Source organism: Salmo salar, chromosome ssa29, assembly GCF_905237065.1.
Source record: "Salmo salar chromosome ssa29, Ssal_v3.1, whole genome shotgun sequence".
NCBI lineage: Eukaryota > Metazoa > Chordata > Actinopteri > Salmoniformes > Salmonidae > Salmo > Salmo salar.
Genome location: NC_059470.1, coordinates 9,884,314 through 9,904,919, shown reverse-complemented (window position 1 = coordinate 9,904,919; position 20,606 = coordinate 9,884,314). Strand labels below are relative to the sequence as shown.

Genomic DNA, 20,606 nt, shown 5'->3' with positions numbered 1-20,606 from the left:
TCCATAAAGAATCTTTCCACATCCTTGACATCTTTCGTCTGCTCTTATGGACTGCCCTCTTCAATTCAAACCACAGGTTTTAAATGGGGTTCACGTCTGGAGACAGCCATTGCAAAATGTTGATTTTGATGTGTGCTTGGGGTTATTGTTTTGCTGGTGGCTAAGTGTCACTTGTGGCTAAGTGTCAACTTCCTTGCAGAGGCAACCAGGTTTTTGGCAAAAATGAACTGGTCTTTGGTCAAGTTCATGATGCCGTTTACCTTAACAGGAGTCCCAGGACCAGTGCAAGCAAAATAACCCCATAACATCAAAGATCCACCTCCATATTGTACAGTAAGTATGAGGTACTTTTCTGCATATTTTATACTTTTTCCGACGCCAAATCCACCACTGGTGTGCATGGTCAACGAGCTCTATTTTCATGTCATCTGACCATAGCACTGCCTCAAGTTTGATAAACAGCATTCCCGTTGGGCACAAACTGGTTGAATCAACGTTGTTTCAATGTAATTGGTCGAAGTATTGCGACATGGAATCTATGTGGAAAATGCATTTTCTGGGATCTGACTGTACAGTTTTCCACTCATAAGTTGTCCACAAATGGAGCTACAAGTATTGCATGTGACTTGTTTATTTCCATTTCCTACCAAGAGGCAATCTCATTTCTCTCTGCCAGATATGCTGGATGGTGCCTACTGCCTACTCAGTACATTATAGTTTACCACCTGGAGAGTCTGGACCAGGAGGCACCTTCCTAGTGGGCACCCGTCTCAGAGAGATTCTCTGTCTAAGGATTCCTTCCCTGTGCTGTTGTCCTTTTCGCCAAGCTGGTTCTCCAAGGATGGCTGATTTTTCTCTACTGCTTCTCTCAATGTTTCTCAACACTTTTCTTTTGCAAAGACGGGTCAGCAATTGACCCGATTCATCCAAAGGATGTCGTGAACAGCTGGGTTAAAAGACGACAAGTTTTTATTGACAACGTAATTGGGTGATATTCAATTATCTGACCACTACATTTACTGTACCACGGACCAATAGAGTGGCATGACACATAAATAATAGGGAGACACCCCACCGGAGGTCTTTAATCTGTGAAATTGTTTCTCCCTGAAAATGGTTCTGCAAGTAATAAACCACACTGATTGTTATCTCAGTGTAATTGACATCTGCATTGCCTCAAATAACAATTCATGAACAGAGTTGGTTTCATCATATAAACAAACACAGTGCGAGGACTTGACTAGCAGTGTCCGCTGAGAGAAGGGCTACATTCTTTCACAAACAACCTGGTGAGAGGAGGCAGCCTGTTTCCTCACAAAACATCACAAGCTCACATGGCGCTCTCCCAATGGAATCTGATGGACCACCTGCTCATCACAACGAGTAGAGCTCGCAGATGTTGCCAGTGTGAGCCACCTTGTTAATGCTGACACCAAACTGAAGCTGAAATGACGAGCACCAACAAAGGGAACGCTGAGATTTTGATGTTGGCGTACTAACAGACCAAACCTTTAAGAAAACCTTCATAATGCAAGTTCACAAGCCCTCTCAAGTAACACAGAAATAGATAAGGAGGAGACTGAGGGAAATATACACAGGAAAATGGGAAAAAGTGGTTCAAGCTTCCAATGAAAGCAGCAAGAAAGCCGTAGCACACAGGAGAAGGCAACACAAGGAATGGATCACCCCAGAAACGGGAAGTGATTGAGGAAAGAAGGGACCTTGCAGGAATACACTCTTAGAAAAAAAGGTGCTAAGTAGAACCGTGCAGGGTTCTTCGGTTTGTCCCCATAGGGCAGGGCTGCCCAACTCTCTTGCTGGAGATCTACCGTCCTGTGGGTTTTCAGTCCAACCCTAATTTAACACACCGGGTTCTACTAATTAGCTGCTCAACAAGACCTTAACTAGCTGAATTAGATATGCTAAATTAGGGTTGGACTGAAAACCTGCAGGACAGTAGATATCCAAGAAGAGGGTTGGGCAGCCCTGCCATAGGAGAACCATTTTTTGTGCTGGGTAGAACCCTTTGCAGAGTGTTCTATCTAGAACCCTCTACGTAGGGTTCTTCAAAGAACCCCCTGTATATGGTTCTACCTTGAACCCTCTATGCCGGGTTCTACCAAAGATTGTTTTATCATCTAAAGGTTCTTCCCAGAACCGCCTATGAAGAGTTCTACCGAGAACCCATTTATCTTTGAGGTTCTTCCTAGAACCCTCTGAACGGTTCCACCACCCATATTAGCCTTTAAAATGTTATTATTTAAAACAATACATATATCATAAGGCCTTTCTTTGTGGGTGTAGTTATACCCTAACACAGTGGTGTTAGGAATCTCCTGGTTTACAGGCCACATCAGACCTGCAAGTCGCATTATGCTGGCTGGCAAAGTGATGTGTCATTTCTAAAAGACTTCAGCCAGAGTTAGGATATCCAACAAGTGGAATTGTTAATCACCTGCAACCTGCATTCAAAATGACTGCCAGGATAGGGAAGATTGAATACTGAGACTACCTCAATCATCTAAACTGGAATGACCATCTTAGTAACGGGTGCAATAAATCCGACAGATTGGATTAGTTTAGAAAACTGTATGTTATTTATTTATATGTAGCATAAAATGTATTAACTAATCAATGTAAATGCAAAAACACAGATATTACAGTAAAACAAACAATTCAGAAAGTCTCACTGCAACAGAGCATGCTGGGAAATATGATATATGGTTCTATGTAGAACACTTCTTGACTTCCAAAGAATCATCAAAGAATGCTTTCTTCCAATACAGTTCTTAAGATGTTAAAGGTTCTAGGTAGAACCCTTTGCCTTACAAAGAACCCTTGTCTTCCAAAAAGGTTATTCTGATCAAAACGGTTCTTGATAGAACCCTACCCCTCTGCAAAGAACCCTTTTGGAACCCTTTTGGAACCCTTTTTTCTAAGAGTGTCGCTGTACATTGGACTTCAGAGGTAAGATGGGGAGGTCCAAGACAAGGTCGCACAGAACAATCAAGCTTCATCAGCATAGCTTTCATTATAGGTGAGCCCAAATTATTTAATGTAACTACAAAGCATAAAAGCAGTATGTTGCTGAAAATGCTGCCTTGCAGAGATTCCTTGTGTGTAACTAGTCCAAAGTGGAGACTCAGCACCCACAGGTAAAGGAGTAGAATATAAGAGCAATCACTTGCTGGAGGCATCTTCATTCTTGGAGCTACATTAGCCTGGAATACACTGTAGGTCTTTAATGCAGTGCTGTAGGGTAGAGTGTAGAGCACTGGGAGCACAAATTGCAGAGTTTGGCCTAAGTTATCTCGTTCAACCAGACACTTCCTCTCAAAGCCTAAGAGTGGCCAAAATATATATAATTGTGTGTTAGCAAGTGATTGCTTGCATGCTGCCAAGTGAATTGCAGAATTCCCATAAAGTGGGCGCTTGTTGAGAAAGAGACAGGGTGGTTGCTGTCCATGGTGCTGATTTGACAAGCTTGTGGTGCTGAACCGAGAGCAACACTCTTACAGACAGCTGCCCGCGGCACCTCTGGTTTCTAGCGCTGTCTTCTACTCACAGGGCTTCTCAACCATGTTCAACTCAAAGCTACGGTGTCTCGCCACCTTGAAAGCATGTGGTTTGACAAACCAAGTAACAATAAGAGATACACTTTGACTGCTTGATCAATAATTAAAACCTAATTCTCATTCTGGCAGTCGTTGGCAACCCCTCCTACCCTCTACACCCTCAGTTCGAGAGGGTTCCCTTTGGCCGGAACTTCAGAATGCCCATGGCCAAGAAGAATGTTTTCAAACATTCATTCCTTCCTTGTGCTGTTGGACTACTAAATGCAATGTAAATTGTATCAGCATATGTACTTATCTATCCGGTGCAGTTGGGACAGCGGTCAGTTGTGAGTGAATGTACCAATGTCCTCTATGTTTTTAATGTATGCAACATGTTGGACTGACTGGTTTAAATGTGTATAATGTGAAAATGTATGTCTATGTGATCCTTTAAATGGCAGGTGATGCCAAAGAAAAATGTCCATCCTGGATGCACAATAAAGTTGTATTCTATTCTATTCAAAAATCATGATAAAGTGTCGAGTTTTACGTTTTTTAATCCGTGTTGTATTTTGTAAGGTGGGTGCTGGTAATGAATTATGTGGATTTAATTAAGCAAGCATCCAGAGAGATTTAAACAATTTCCATTACAGTGTCCTGCTGGGGAAGACTAATGTCGTTCAGTCAAAAGAAACTTGATTATAAATGACATTCACCCACTTGTGCTGAGATAGATTAAATTAAAATAGCTTTTGTGTGAAAATTAATAGACAATGTTATAGAAGTTCTGGTGAGGGATGGGTAAATCGCCATATGTGGTCGCGTTTGTTTAGCATTTTAAAATATGTCATTTTCAAACACTATTACCACCGTTCCTCACGCGCACAAAATAGACTATTAATATTACAGTGTACAGTTTACTTAGCACCTATAAAAAAATTTGAGCGAATACCTGGCAATGGCATGAAATGTACAAATAAATGCAATCAAGAAACAATACCTTCCCCTCCAAATGATATCCTTCGTATAGCATACGGATTAAATGTTCAAAAATACATGTATTTTATGATAGTGAACAACCACTGCGATAGATTTATCTCCCCCTTTCTTTGGCTATGGTTCATTCCGAAGCCACTGTATCTCTTAGACGCTGCTATCATAAACACTCACCGTAGGTAGGTCCACACGAGGAGTAACAAAGTGAACACATGGAAAAGCAAAAGACTGACCGAACTGTCCGTTCTGTTCCCATGTAGGACTCGTTTTTTTCTGAGATTTGGGGTAAGTTATATCTAATATAGCCTACTGAATGCGTCGTTGGGTATCTTTATTCTAACGAGATCGCGGGCGTTCAGTCAATCAAAAGGTGTGACCGTATCGCTCCACATCTAATATTGCAAGTTTATATGACCGGAAACAAACAGATATGTTATTGTCAAAGGCAAATCGGGTTGGGCCGTTTGACTTTCTGTCGAATTAGTCAAGTTCTGTTTTATTGACCGCGACTGGGAGTGTAGCAAACGTCCGTTCAACAGTCTTGTGTTGACCATTTGCAAATAGGTTATGGTTTTTATGGATAGTAGCCTAGGCTTATGTGTATTATTGGTATGGGTATTCTATATTTTATCCCAGATAATACATCAATAACTATTAGACTAAACTTCCCCCAAGACGTCTGAGTATAGTCTATTTTATAGATCTGTTGATTTGTACATTAGGAAATCAATGTTCGGGAACAGGTAATATTACGGCTTTTGGGATTTGATGAGATTTCTTTGTTGTATGGGAATTATGTCATAATTACCATACAACAAAGAGATTTCATCAAATCCCAAAAGCCGTAGTTTTACCTGTTTCGAACATTGATCTCCTAATTTACAAATCAACAGATATTAGATAGACTATACTCAGACGTCTCGGGGGGAAGTTTTGTCCATCACATAACGTGTCAGCAATGATCCTGCAATCTTTTTAAATAGAAAGGCCTTGGAGAATGAAGTTTGTTATTGCATCACTGACAGTTTTATACGAAGATGTTGTTTACCAGAATAGAAACCAGCTGCTGGTGTTAAGGACAACATGACACTAGCTTCCTTCCAAATGACACCCTATTCCCTACATAGTGCACTACATAGGGAATATAAAGCCATTTAGGAGACAGCCATACTAAATGGTACTAACACAGTAGACATGTGAAGAATGCAAATCCATAGACCTTTTGTAGCTATTACCCCTATCCCCATGGGGTAATATCATTATAGCGTTGCCATAGCCACTTTGTTCCGTTAGGCACCAGTACAGGTTTATACAGCTTATTTCACTCTGGTGATGTAGTGTACTTCACCCCTGAAAGGCAGACTAGGTATAGAAGGGATTAATATCATTATATAGAGAGCGTTGACATAGTCACTTTGTTCTGTTAGGCACCAGTACAGGTTTATACTATGCACTTCCATTTTATACCACTTCACTCTGGTAGTTTAGTGGACTTCACCATCACCCCTAAAAGGCAGTTGCCTGACTACTCAAACGGAATTCTTCCCATGCTCAATGTTCGCTACATACTTCAGTCTGAGACTGCCATCGTTGGAAGTTGTTTGTGATGTCGTCAACATGAGGGGTGCTGTACAAAACAAAGTCATCAGCGATTGGATCATCTCTAACCAATCGGAGTATCAAAGCTAATGACGCATTTTTACAACGCTGCATACCTACGTGTGTTCTGGCTCTGGCCCAACCCATCAGTTTCTGGGACCAATCAGAATGGTTAGAATGTGTTTGTGTTCTAGAAATCGTTATGGCGGTATTCAGATCCAGACTCATTGTGGAGAAGAAACTAACGTCTGTGGGCAAGGCTTAGCGTTTGGCCCGAGCAAGAAGTCTGGGTAAACAGGCAAAAAGGGCAGGGAGTTTTGCCATTCTGTCTGTCTGAACAAAACAATTAACATGATGATTATGAAGAGTATTTGAAATGGAAGCAATAACATATTGATTATTTCTTACAGCACATGCACATCCTCCGTGGAGACAAAAGCTGTTATGTAAATTGTCATTTGACAAGCCAGATGATAGCCTATTTGAAAACATAACGAATATACCACATTTGAAACTATTTGGGAATTTGTACACCTCATCCCTATTCAGGAGTCTATGTCATGGTTATGTTCAGTATGGTGATGTGTAACAATCAGTGAAAATCACACATGTATGTTAACATACATTTATAAAGGAATCAGCACTCTGAATTTAATGAAACTCCAAGCTATACAGTACCAGTCAAAAGTTTGCACACACCTACTCATTGCAGGGTTTTTCTTTATTTTTACTATTTTCTACATTGTAGAATAATAGTGAAGACATCAAAACTCTGAAATAACACATATGGGATCATGTAGTTAACAAATAAGTGTTAAACAAATTAAAATATATTATATATTTGAGATTCTTCAAAGTAGCTACCCTTTGCCTTCATGACAGCTTTGCATTCTCTCATCCAGCTTCACCTGGAATGCTTTTCCAACATTCTTGAAGGAGTTCAAATTTGAGATTTTTGGTTCCAACCGCCGTGTCTTTGTGAGATGTGGAGTAGGTGAACGGATAATCTCGGCATGTGTGGTTCCCTCTGTGAAGCATGGACGAAAAGGTGTGATGGTGTGGGGGTGCTTTGCTGGTGACACTGTCAGTGATTTATTTAGAATTCAAAGCACACTTAACCAGCATGGCTACCACAACATTCTGCAGCGATATGCCATCCCGTCTGGTTTGCTCTTAATGGGACTATCATTTGTTTTTCAACAGGACAATGACCCAAAACACACCTCCAGGCTGTGTAAGGGCTATTTGACCAAGGAGAGTGATTAAGTGCTGCATCAGATGACCTGGCCTCCACAATCACCCCAGACCTCAACCCAATTGAGATGGTTTGGGATAAGTTGGACCGCAGAGTGAAAGAAAAGCAGCCAACAAGTGCTCAGCATATGTGGGAACTCCTTCAAGACTGTTGGAAAAGCATTCCTCATGAAGCTGGTTGAGAGAATGCCAAGAGTGTGCAAAGCTGTCATCAAGGCAGAGTGGCTTCTTTGAAGAATTTAAAATATAGCACATATTTTGATTTGTTTAACCATTTTTTGGTTATATGATTCCATATGTGTTATTTCATAGTTCTGATGTCTTCACTATTATTCTACAATGTAGAAAATAGTAAAAATAAAGAAAAACCCTGCAATGAGTAGGTGTGTGCAAACCTTTGACTGGTACTGTATATCAATAATATATATAATTTAGCCAACGCTTTTAATCTAACCCACAATCCTGATATTCAAGCAACATGCTCTACCCATTGAGCCACACAGGACCAAGCTAAACAAAAGGAAATGTTCTCCCAGTCGCTCTACTTCTTTGATTGGATTTGTGTGTGTGTGTGTGTGTGTGTGTGTGTGTGTGTGTGTGTGTGTGTGTGAACTGTCAGGCCTCCCAGGCACCTGTTGTATGATCTCAGGAGACAAGACAAAATGCCCCGGGTTCCGTGGACTGTCATTCGTGATTAGCAGTCAACTCTTTGGATCCTTGCTTCTTTTGTGAAGGCCGAATGTTTGATTGCTGTGTTCCTCTCAAATATGTGTGCGTCCAATTTCATGGCTCTCTCTGAGTACTTTCTAATGAGAGAGGGAAGAGAAGAAAAGAAGAAAAGAAGAGTGTGTGTGTGTGTGTGAGACCGCCTGCCGGGTAGGCCCTTGTCATGGTTGGACGGTTGATCTCTGTGATTAGAAGTCATGGCTGGAGAGTGTGATGGCAAGACAGGGGCGGTGTCCCAAATGGCACCCTATTCCCTATATAGTGCACTACTTTTGACCAGGGCCACCATAGGGTCCTGGTCAAAAGTAGTGCACTATATAGGGAAAAGGGTGCCATTTGGGACGTAACCAGAGTGTATCTCAAACACAGATCAGCACTGCTTGCTGACAGTGCCAGGCGGGGGGTGATTATTGATGAGCCCCGGGGTAATTAGATGCACAATGGGTAATCACATGCACATGAATTTGCGGGAGACACTCTCTCTCATCTCTGGGGTTGTGAGAGCTGCTAGCAGCATCAGAACACCACAGCTGATTTGCAATGTGTCCAAAGTTGCACCCTATTCCCTACATAGAACAGAGATTTTTGTTTCATCGCAAACCCATTCTGAGAAACATATTGCATGGCCCCGAAATGTATGAACACTCATCCAGAAAGTCAATAGTTTCATAAATAACTTACGACTGACGGATTCCCAAAGCCATCATAGAGCATAATAGATTCTCAATGTCCTTCACTGGCTTCTTATTTTTAGCAGTTTAACAATAGCCTCGAAAGTTGGAACAAGGCTTTGTGCTCTATTCAATCAGATCCGCTTTAGCCGAAATCCACAGAGGTTGTTTTGGTGGTGTCAGATGTGGAACTGCGTGAGAGTTGTCAAATCCACAAGCAGCTCCTGGCATTATACCGAAAGCTGACATCGCCATTGACTGCAAGGAGTCGCATTAAGAGAAATCACATGCAGCCTTGTTTAGTTGGAACACTGGAATGTGAGATGTAATCTCCACCTCGATTACGCTGATTAAAAATCAATTTTTTTTCTTCTATTATTTATTTATTTATTTATTTATTTGAGTGTCATTATTTATATTTTGGCTACACTTTCTCATTCTGAACTTCTAACGCGAGGGGGATGGGTGTGGCTTCGTGACAGTGATGAGAAGAAACAAACATTTATTTGGAAAATAATGGGCTCCCCAGAAATTCGAGTGAAGAAAATTGTTTCACGCTGAAAAAGTTTGAATCCCACTGCCTTAAAAGGGAACTAATGGAAACGTCACCTAACTTCCCCTGTTTTCTGGGCAGACACAAAGATATGATCATTTTGATTCAGGTATAATAATTACATTTTAATCCCAATATTGACATGCGCAAGACTGGTCATAGGGGAGTTTGTGCAAAAGCCAAATGGCCCAGTGTTGGGGCATCGAGGTAAAAATGGGCCAGTGTGTGTTAGAAATCCCAGGCCGACTTCTGGTCCCAGTCTGTCCCTGGCTTGGAACAGACTGGGACCAGAACACTGCACTACAATGCCACTGTAAAATAAATGAGCCCATTGACTATTAAAGAAAAGAGCTCTAACAAAGTCAATGGGTCATAGCCATAATAGGACAGGTGAAACAGGGCTAATATACTTTACAGTTACACAATGATAAAAGACTAGAAACAATTGGATCTGCTTTGTGTGTGTGTGTGTGTGTGTGTGTGTGTGTGTGTGTGTGTGTGTGTGTGTGTGTGTGTGTGTGTGTGTGTGTGTGTGTGTGTGTGTGAGTGAGTGAGTGAGTGAGTGAGTGAGTGAGTGAGTGAGTGAGTGAATGTCAATGAAAAAATCCATATCACAGCAAGTCCTGAGACAAATTACGATATAGATAATGAGGTAATTATTACAGACTGGCTAGCCTTTGTGAAATACAGTATATAGGCTATAGCATTTAGTACTCCCAAGGCTACTCTTAAATTATGCAACACTAAGAGTAAAATATAGTTCCCTGGATACCAGATTAATGTTAGTTTCCTATTTTTATTATTCTGAACAAAAATATAAACGAAACATGTAAAGTGTTGGTCCCATGTTTCATGAGCTGAAATTAAAGATCCCAGAAGCACAAAAAGCTTATTTCTCAAAAAGAATATACACAAATTTGTTTACAACCCTGTTAGTGAGCATTTGTCCTTTGCCAATATAATCCATCCACCTGACAGGTGTGGCATATCAAGAAGCTGATTTCAGAGGTGCACCTTGTGCTGGGGACAATAAAAGGCCACTCGAAAATGTGCACTTTTGTGACACAACACAATGCCACAGATGTCTCAAGTTGAGGGAGCGTGCAATTGGCATGCTGACTGCAGGAATATCCACCAGAACTGTTGCCAGATAATTAAATGTTAATTTCTCTTCCATAAGCCGCCTCTAATGTCATTTTGGAGAATTTGGCAGAACATCCAACTGGCCTCATAACCGCAGACCACGTGTAACCACTCCAGCCCAGGACCTCCACATCCGGCTTCTTCATCTACAGGATCGACTGAGACCAGCCACCCGGACAGCTGATGAAACTGTGGGTTTGCACAACTGAAAAATTTCTGCACAAACTGTCAGAAACCATCTCAGGGAAGCTCATTTGGATGCTTGTCGTCCTCACCAGGGTCTGACCTAACTGCAATCCGGCATCGTAACCAACTTTAGTGGGCAAATGCTCACCTTCGATGGCCACTGGCACACTGGGGTAGTGTGCTCTTCATGGGCGAGTGGTTTACTGATGTCAACATTGTGAACAGAGTGACCCATGGTGGCAGTGGGGTTATGGTATGGGCAGGCATAAGCTAAGGACAACGAACACATGCATTTTATCGATGGCAATTTGAATGCACAGAGATACCATGACGAGATCCTGAGGCCCATTGTTGTGCCATTCATCTGCCGCCATCATCTCATTTTTCAGCATGGTAATGCACGGCCCCATGTCGCAAGGATCTATACACAATTCCTGAAAATGTCCTAGTTCTTCCATGGCCTGCATACTCACTAGACATGTCAGCCATTGAGCATGTTTGTGATGCTCTGGATCGACGTGTAAGACCGCATGTTCCAGTTCCCACCAATATCTAGCAACTTCGCACAGCCATTGAAGAGGAGTGGGACAACATTCCACAGGCCACAATCAACAGCCTGATCAACTCTATGTGAAGGAGACATGTCGCGCTGCATGAGGCAATTTGTGGTCACACCAGATACTGAGTGTTTTTTTTTTGTTGATCCACGCCCCCTAACCTTTTTTTTAAGGTATCTGTAACCAACAGATGCATATCTGTATTCCCAGTCATGTGAAATCTATAGATTAGGGCTTAATGAATTTACTTCGTTTGACAGATTTTCTTATATGAACTGTAATTGTAAGATTTTTGTTCAGTGTAGCTACAGAAACAACAACGTGTTGAAAATGTTTTACCCTTGAGTATACTTCCTGCATGTAACTTTAGCTCAGCTTGTTTTATTTCATTTGATTATGTAAATAGACATATTTAACAGAAATGGGTTTCCAACATACTCCCATTCATAATTATTTATTTAGATTTTGTAACATCCCTAGGATCCCTGTTTTGTCTAAATAATCATGTGAAACCAAAGTAACAAACGCTAAATTGTGTATTCCGTGCAAGTCTTTTCATATGTAATACAATTTCGGTGACAATGAATGCAAATCAAAAGTTGGCGGTTGGAGCTTTGGAGCTGAATATTAATGGTCTTCGTCAGAATCACAGATCTACCACAGCAGTTGATATAGTCGACATCACAATCAAGTAGGAAAGTTGTAGGCAGATTCATTGACAGTTGAAATGAGACTCTCAACCAGGTTGTTGTGTTTATGACACATCATGAATACAGTAGTACCTTCACAGGGAACGTGAACAAAATCAGAATAATGATCTGAATAAAATCATTCTCCTTCAATGCCCTTCACAATTTCCTTTGTTTTTCACTTCACCCCTTCCATAGATATGGTTGTGACATCTGTCATGTGTCAAGACTATCAAGTGTCATGTGTTCTGTTTGCATGAGTTAAAAGCTTCTTCTCTCTCTCTCTATACACTGCAGGATGCTTCAAATCAGAAGCTTCCCCTGTGACAGACCTGTCTGAGCTCTGCTGAACACTGCTGAATATGACCCAGCCCAATGTGAGCCTGGTGACTGCCAACCTCAGCGGGGCCTGGGCCAGGGCCGGAAGCGACGACCTGGGGTATGGAGCAGGGAACTTCTATCGTCCTTTCTCAGTGTTCAGCGTGCTGACTCTCACCCTGCTAGCCATGCTGGTGGTGGCCACCTTCGTGTGGAACCTCCTAGTTCTCCTCACCATCCTGAGGGTGCGGACCTTCCACCGTGTGCCCCACAACCTGGTGGCCTCCATGGCCATCTCGGACGTGATGGTGGCCGCCCTGGTCATGCCCCTGAGCCTGGTGCACGAGCTCAACGGGCGGCTGTGGAAGCTGGGTCGCGTGCTCTGCCAGGTGTGGATCTCCTTCGACGTCCTCTGCTGCACGGCCAGCATCTGGAACGTGACAGCCATCGCCCTGGATCGCTACTGGTCCATCACCAGACACTTGGAGTACACGCTCAAGACCCGCAAGAGGATCTCCAATGTGATGATTGCGCTTACCTGGCTGTTGTCCTCCGTCATCTCCCTGTCGCCGCTGTTTGGCTGGGGGGAGACCTACTCGGAGGAGGGTATGGAGTGCCAGGTGAGCCAGGAGCCCTCCTACACTATCTTCTCCACCTTCGGAGCGTTCTACCTGCCGCTGTGCGTGGTGCTCTTCGTCTACTGGAAGATCTACAAGGCCGCCAAGTTCCGTATCGGCTCGTGCAAAACCAACACCATCACGCCTATGGCTGAGGTGATTGAGGTACTTTTGTTGCTACGGTATAGTCTTACCCAGCGTGTAAAAACTGGTTGAAGTTACATCAAAATGATGTTATTCCTACCAGTGTCTGGTTGTGATGATGTCTTCTTCAACCAGTTTTGCCTGCTGGGTGGTTGGATGTTTCATGTGGGATCCACATGATGAATTACCAGTAGACTAGCTTGGCATTAATATTCAGTTGATTTTATTATATTGTTATTACACTGACACACTCCTAAAGCTCCTCGGTCAATTTTGCCAGACTTAATCAATCAACCTTGACCAATGTTCTGATAATGGTTGCGCATTCGAACGCGATCGAAAGAAATTCTCTGAATGTACCTCAATGATATCAGTGTCATTATAGCTCTATCACATCTGCTCGTGAGTGCATATCACATTATCATTGACTGATGAGACTACTGTAGCTCTAAAATTGGTTGCTGGGCAATTAGTGGAAAACCATGTCATCTGTATAATATATTCTGAGCTGTTCTGATGGTGCTGTGATGCTGCTGCAGGGCTGTGGGATGTGGATTGTTCTTTAACGCTTATCAGCGTGTACTGTATCTCATACTCAACAGACCAATTCACCTAGAGGCATACACAAATGCATGTATGCACATAGGCCCCCACACACGTGCACATCCGCACACAACTACACAAATCACAGTCGCCATGCAAAAACAATCCCTTGATGTGAAGGATAATCTTTTGTTCAAGGATCTTTGTTTTTTTTCACACAATCTCTCTCTCAAACACACACGCGCACATACAAGTGCACACACGCGTGCGCACACACACACACACACACACACAGAGGGAAGAAACAAAAAGACAGTAACAAGTGAGGGAGGCGGTTGGTATAACCCCTGTTAATCGCTATAGGCACAGTGGCCTATAAACACCCAGCATGTTTAACAAGGCTAGGGACCACTGCGCCTTCCTCACCACAGCAGCTCCCTCTAATCCGCAAGGACTCTGACAGAGTCCAGCGACCCAGGCTGTGTCCTAAATGGCACCCCATCCCTATATAGTGTGCTACTTTTTTGACCAGGGCCCAATGGGCTCCGGTCAAAAGTAGTGAACTATATAGGGAATCGGGTGCAATTTGGAACGCAGGCTCACTCAACAAGCCCAAACTAATTTATTAAATCATGCCGTTTATTCACTCTGTTCAAAGGGAGCTGCCTCCATGTTGCCTTCACTCTCTCATGTTATATACAATAGGGAAACAGAAAACATAGGCCTTTGAGCTTGGCTGGTTTGTTTTGAGACTAAGGGGAGAGAATTGGCTGGTACAAAACAGCAACAACTTATTAAGACTATAGACAGCTATTTCAGGCATCCACCGACTGATTTGGAGACACCTCATTCGTCAGTTAAAAATAGACTTCTTATCGCCCGGTAGGTCTTTGGAATTTCATGTATTAGTCCACACAATATAGAAAATATTATTTTAGCTGTTGTAGGTTTGATTCAATTATACCACAACAATGAGTCGTATAATACTGAGCAGTCATAAAATAGAAAAACGAATTGGTGCCTAACGACTATTTATCACCGTACACCTGCTGTAGACGCCCCATCTACAACAACATAGCTCAGGCAGTAGGAAGCTCTCTCATCCATTTATATGCAGATGATACAGTCTTATACTCATTTGGCCCCTCCCCGGGTTTTGTGTTAAACACTCTAAAACAAAGCTTTCTTAGTGTCCAACAAGCTTTCTCTGCCCTTAACCTTGTTCTGAACACCTCCAGAACAAAGGTAATGTGGTTTGATAAGAATGTCCATCTCCCACTGGTGTGTTTACTACCTGTGATGGTTTAGAACTTTATGTAGTCACCTCGTACAAATACTTGGGAGTATGGCTAGAGTAGACGGTACACTGTCCTTCTCTCAGTACATATCAAAGCTGCAGGCTAAGGTTAAATCTAGACTTGGTTTCCTCTATCGAAATTGCTCCTCTTTCACCCCAGCTGCCAAACTAACCCTGATTCAGATGACCATCCTACACATGCTAGATTACGGAGACGTAATTTATAGATCGGCAGGTAAGGGTGCTCTCGAGTGGCTAGACATTCTTTACTATTCGGCCATCAGATTTGCCACCAGTGCTCCTTATTGGACACATCACTGCACTCTATACTCCTCTGTAAACTGGTCATCTCTGTATACCCGTCGCAAGAACCACTGGTTGATGCTTATTTAAAAACCCTCTTAGGCCTCACTCCCCCCTATCTGAGATATCTACTGCAGCCCTCATCCTCCACATACTGGCAGAACGGGTGTTGTAACATTCTGTTAAAGGTCCCCAAAGCACACACATCCCTGGGTCGCTCCTCTTTTCAGTTTGCTGAAGCTAGTGACTGCAATGAGCTGCAACAAACACTCAAACTGGACCGTTTTATCTCCATCTTTTCATTCAAAGACTCAATCATAGACACTCTTACTAACAGTTGTGGCTGCTTTGCGTGATGTATTGTGTCTACCGTCTTGCCCTTTGTGCTGTTGTCTGTGCCCAATAATGTTTGTACCATGTTTTGTGCTGCTACCATGTTGTGCTGCTGCCATGTTGTGTTGCTACCATGTTGTTGTCATGTTGTGTTGCTACCATGCTGTGTTGTTATGTGTTGCTGCCATGCTATGTTGTTGTGTTAGGTCTCTCTTTATGTAGTGTTGTGGGTTCTCTGTTGTCGTGATGTGTGTTTTGTCCTATTTTTAAAAAAATCCCAGACCCCGTCCCTGCAGGAGGCCTTTTGCCTTTTGGTAGGCCGTCATTGTAAATAAGAATGTGTTCTTAACTGACTTACCTAGTTAAATAAAGGTTAAGTAAAAAATAAATACATCTAGTTTTCATAGAAATGTATTTGACAGTCAGATATCACCCCCTTGGACTGTGGTCTTTCAGCTGAATTCATTTTGTCACATCATTCCTTTTCGGCATTACAGTTTGTATACATGGGTCTTTGGCTCAAGGTCAGCCCAGTTAACAGCGTGGACAAAAGGAGTCATGACTGAGGCGTGAAAACATCTAAGCACAATGGACCATGCATACCACAATAGGGAGGGAGCCCTACCGGAAATTTCACACAATTACACCCACTGGTCACGGATGTCAGTTCAACAAGTAATTTTGATTGACATTTGATTGAGTTGTCAACTAACATGAATTCAACATTAAATCAACAAAAACTTTACCATTTCATTGATTTTACTTTAGAAGTTGGGTGATAAAAATACCAAAAATACAGAAATTCCTTTATGTTGATGACAGTGGAAACAATGTTGATTCAACCAGTTTGGGCCCATAGTGCACATTCCTTTTGCAATTCTAACATGTTCCATGTTATTAACCTGTTTCCAATGCATTTTAAATGTATTTAAGAACAAAAAAAAGATAGCTTTTCAGGAGTTTGTGAATATAAAGACGGGTTTAATACATTTTTTACGCGGTACAATTCAAGTTGTGTTACAATGAAATTTGTTACAATGTAACTGTTGTATTTCCAACATGTTTTAACATGAACATTTCTGGTAGTCTAGCCTACCTCTGAGTGGATTGGAGGTGGGTTGAAATGAAGGTCAGACCTATCTCTAAATGCAATCCCTTAACCCCCTGGTGTGGCTCAGTGGAGTAGAACCACTGTGATCTAATAGGAAATGATATTGATATTTATTCTACCATTACTTGGTATGCGAAAGGGATCCGCTATGATTAATCCAGTTGAGCCTATGAAACAACATCAAACAACATTACTATTGCTTATGTATTGTGTATGGCTTAAGTTTGCATGTCTTAAACTCAACAGTAACTTAGTTAGCTTCCTCTTTGTACAAAAAAAAGTAATTTTTACATTTTGCCAAGAAAACCTTAATCTATTGACTGGAGTCAGGCTTTCATATATCACAGTCCCAGATTGGCCATGCATGGGATCAAAAATGGTTAAAACTATGTGCATCATTTATTTTGGGCTGTGATGTGTGGTATGACAGTTAAACTAAGCGTGTGAGGCATTTTATCATTTATATTCTTCAAGAATCCATGGCTATATATCATTCATTTAGAAGTACACAAATTGATGCGTCAATGCCAGATTGACCCTTTAAACTGCAATATTACACTGCCCTTCAATTTGGCATCAGCAACTTACCCCCAGCCACTGTGCTTTTAACCTCCTACCCTCTGTTGCAAATCGATTATTTTGAGTGTTTTTTTTATTGTTATAAGCGACCAGGCCTACTTCCCAAATTGCACCCTGTTCCCTATTTAGTGCACTACTTTTGACCAGGACCCATAGGGTGTCATTTGGGACGCACCCCCAGATGTGATCTGCTGGGAGGAATGTGTAGGTTTATAAACAGCTCATGCAGAATGACCTGCAGGGGTCAGGTGTAGAGAGAAACACTACTCTATCAGGTTCAACATAACAGTGCAGCTGTCTGGAGAGGAGAAATGGGAGGATAGATTGAAGCATGGTGTTTTCATTCCATTACTTCCATTTAACAGGACTCTCTGTATGAGTCACAAGTGAAGGTTGATGGCTTGAGTTCTGGCAGGGGGTTGTAGTTTATGCAAACGTATCGTTTGGCTCAATGATTGATTCATTAGAGGCTATTTTGCGTGATTTGTTAATTTGCCTATTGGATTCAGCTAGCTGACTGGTTGCTCAATTAACTAATTCATGGCTGGTTCTTTTACTAATGTGAGTATCGATTGGTTGACTGATTGACTAACTGACTAATTGACTGAGAACAAAATAAATTGTGGATTACAGTGTCTCAAAAACGGTAAAACTGAAAGCCTGCGACAAACACTGACTGATTGGTCTGTTCTTTAACTTATTTTAGTAATGTGAGTATCAATTGGTTGACTGATTTGATTGACTAACTGACTGACTAACTGGTTGGCTGACTGATTTGATTGACAGGTGAAGGAAACGTCACGGCAGCCCCAGATGGTGTTCACAGTGCGCCATGCCACTGTGACCTTCCAGACGGACGGCGACACGTGGCGCGAGCAGAAGGAGAAGAAGGCGGCGCTGATGGTGGGCATCCTGATCGGAGTCTTCGTCCTCTGCTGGATCCCCTTCTTCCTCACGGAGCTCATCATCCCGCTGTGCCACTGCGACATCCCGCCCATCTGGAAGAGCATCTTCCTGTGGCTGGGCTACTCCAACTCCTTCTTCAACCCGCTTATTTACACCGCCTTTAACAAGAACTACAACAACGCCCTTAGGAACCTGTTCTCCCGTCAACGCTGAGGCTGAGGGCTAAAGGGTGAGGGCTAAAGGACAAAACAGATCATGCCAAATAGTGGTTAAAATCAGCGGGTGGCCGTTCAATTGTCTCTGACCACAGAACATTGGCCATAATTTTCTGTTAATTTAAAACTAAGGCTGAGGCTGGGGATAAGGCAGAGGTGGAGAATGGGGCTGTCTTGAAAAAAACACACCATCACATGATCAAATTGATGTCACAGGAATGGTTTTGAGGGGGGTAACTTTCCTTAGATACACCGTAGACTGAAAACAAAATAAATATGGTGATCTCATAAACCATAGGACTCAACTACAAACCATAGGACTCAACTACAAACCATAGGACTCAACTACAAACCATGGCCAGCTAGCACATTTGGTTCCAAGGAAGTTGTGGGAACGTACATTTTTGGTTTCCCATTGGTTCTGGGAATGAAGCCATACGTTTCCTGACTGTTAAAACTGAATGTTTTTTAAACGTTCTGAGAATGGAAGTGAAAATTTCACCTGTTCTGGGAACTTACTATTTTAGGTTGCAGAGAGGTTCTGAGAAAATGTTTCTATTGTTCCCTGAATGTTAAATAACACTGCTAGTTTAACTCCAAGCACAGATGGAACATCATTTGCTCAGGCATTAATCATGCAAACTCATTTCTTTCTTCTTGTGGCATGATGTCAGTGAGTTTCAAACCTATGATCTTCTGCTCTCTATCCATGGAATTAGTCCACTGCACCACCAGGATGGAACTAGCTATTCATTTAAACAGACCCTATTTCAAAGGAAACAAGCCCTCAAGATCAGGTGTGGGCTAATTAGTAGGTGCGGCCAACAAACCTGAACAGACTTAACAAGATTTTTGTTGATTGTGAGCACGGAATGTATATGTTTTAAAATAACATTCTTAGAACGTTCTGGGAACGTTACTAACGTTTTCTTGTGTTTTTTTATGGAATGTTTTCTTAATGTTCTGAGAACATGACTTTAAATAGAATCATGAGGAAACCTGTAGAAAACGTTATGCTGAAGTACTGACATGTCCACAGAAGAATATTGTTTCTTGAAGTTATCTGAATGTTCTGAGAACATGCCTTTTAATAGAACCATGAGGAAACCTGTAGGAAGCGTTATGGGAAGGTTGTATGCAAAATAACTATAGGACAACCACGCTCTCACCAAGCTCTAAGAAACATATGGTTCTCAGAACGTTATGTGCTAGATGGGTATATAATCAACAAACCGTGGACTACATTGTAAAATATGGAGTAGATAACAAACTAGGAACCACATTACAATCCGTGGATTTGACAACCATCAATTCACTCCATAGCTTTTTAAGAACTATTGATTTTCAATGTGAATAAAACAGATTGTGGTCCACAAACTGAATTCATCAAGCGTTATTGTGATCATCTTGTAACTGACATACACCATATTGAGGAAGTACAGTTTTAGATTGCTGTGTCCAAATAAGATAATACTGTATCAAAATGAAATAAACGGATCAAATTGAAACAGGGGTTGATCATAATCTTTACTCTCAATTGTTTGAGTTCATAAATGTCACAGGTGTCTTCATATTATAGAGAAATCTACTCTGATTGTTGATGAATTGTTTGAACACAAAGTTGGATATTGAGTATGACAGGCATTGTACTCCTCTAGTGTCTTTGATCCTACACAGATGAATTGGTTGAGCTAGTTTGACTGTAGTAGGTTTTAGTGAGACATTGGTGACGGGAGAGACGAAAGCAAACATTCTTTCTTACGGACTGTCACATTTGAAGTGCCTCTCATGACTCCACACATTCCCCCATGATAGCTGATATTTGCTTACCACATCTCCTCTCTGGCTCTACTCCGATCCCCAGCTGGAAATGCAAATAGCTGGAAATGCCCAGTGAGCCATCCCCACAACAACATATCCTTATAGTATGGGGGATGTGTTTGTATCAGCTGCATGGTGGAGAGCGAAAATTAGAGTGTGTGTGCATGTACTTATGTGTGTGTGTGTGCGTGTGTGCGTGCGTGCGTGTGTGCACATGAGTGTGTGAGAGAGATAGAGGATTAGGGGGTTACCCACCATTGGCCCTTACCTCCGGCAACAGTCCCTCACATCTCCACTTCAAAGGGGATACGGCACTTCCTCCTTGGGTAGAGTGGGACGGCGGATGGGAGAGGTGTCCGAATTGGGTTGTCTGACTCATCTACCTGGCTGTCCGTGTCCTCTACCGCTCAGGTGTTTCCTAACAGAACAGTAGGCTATTGAAGAGAGGGGATCCAGAGAGTGTCAACATAATATATTCAGTAAAGGAAAAG

The 20,606-nt window shown here is 42.1% G+C and overlaps 1 protein-coding gene across 2 annotated transcripts; it reads left to right on the top strand.

Annotated features, from left to right (window-relative positions):
* The first annotated feature begins 4,700 nt into the window (after positions 1–4,700).
* htr5ab (5-hydroxytryptamine (serotonin) receptor 5A, genome duplicate b) lies at positions 4,701–19,844 on the top strand. 2 transcript variants are annotated; one of them, XM_014180684.1, is made up of 3 exons: positions 4,701–4,835; positions 12,226–13,019; positions 17,960–19,844. In XM_014180684.1, exons 2-3 carry the CDS (start codon positions 12,291–12,293, stop codon positions 18,290–18,292), a joined length of 1,062 nt encoding a protein of 353 aa, XP_014036159.1. In that variant the 5' UTR covers positions 4,701–4,835; positions 12,226–12,290; the 3' UTR covers positions 18,293–19,844. The 2 variants fall into 2 exon arrangements, with proteins under 2 accessions (XP_014036159.1, XP_014036158.1); XM_014180683.1 differs by having other exon boundaries at positions 12,226–13,028.
* Positions 19,845–20,606: the final 762 nt, after the last annotated feature.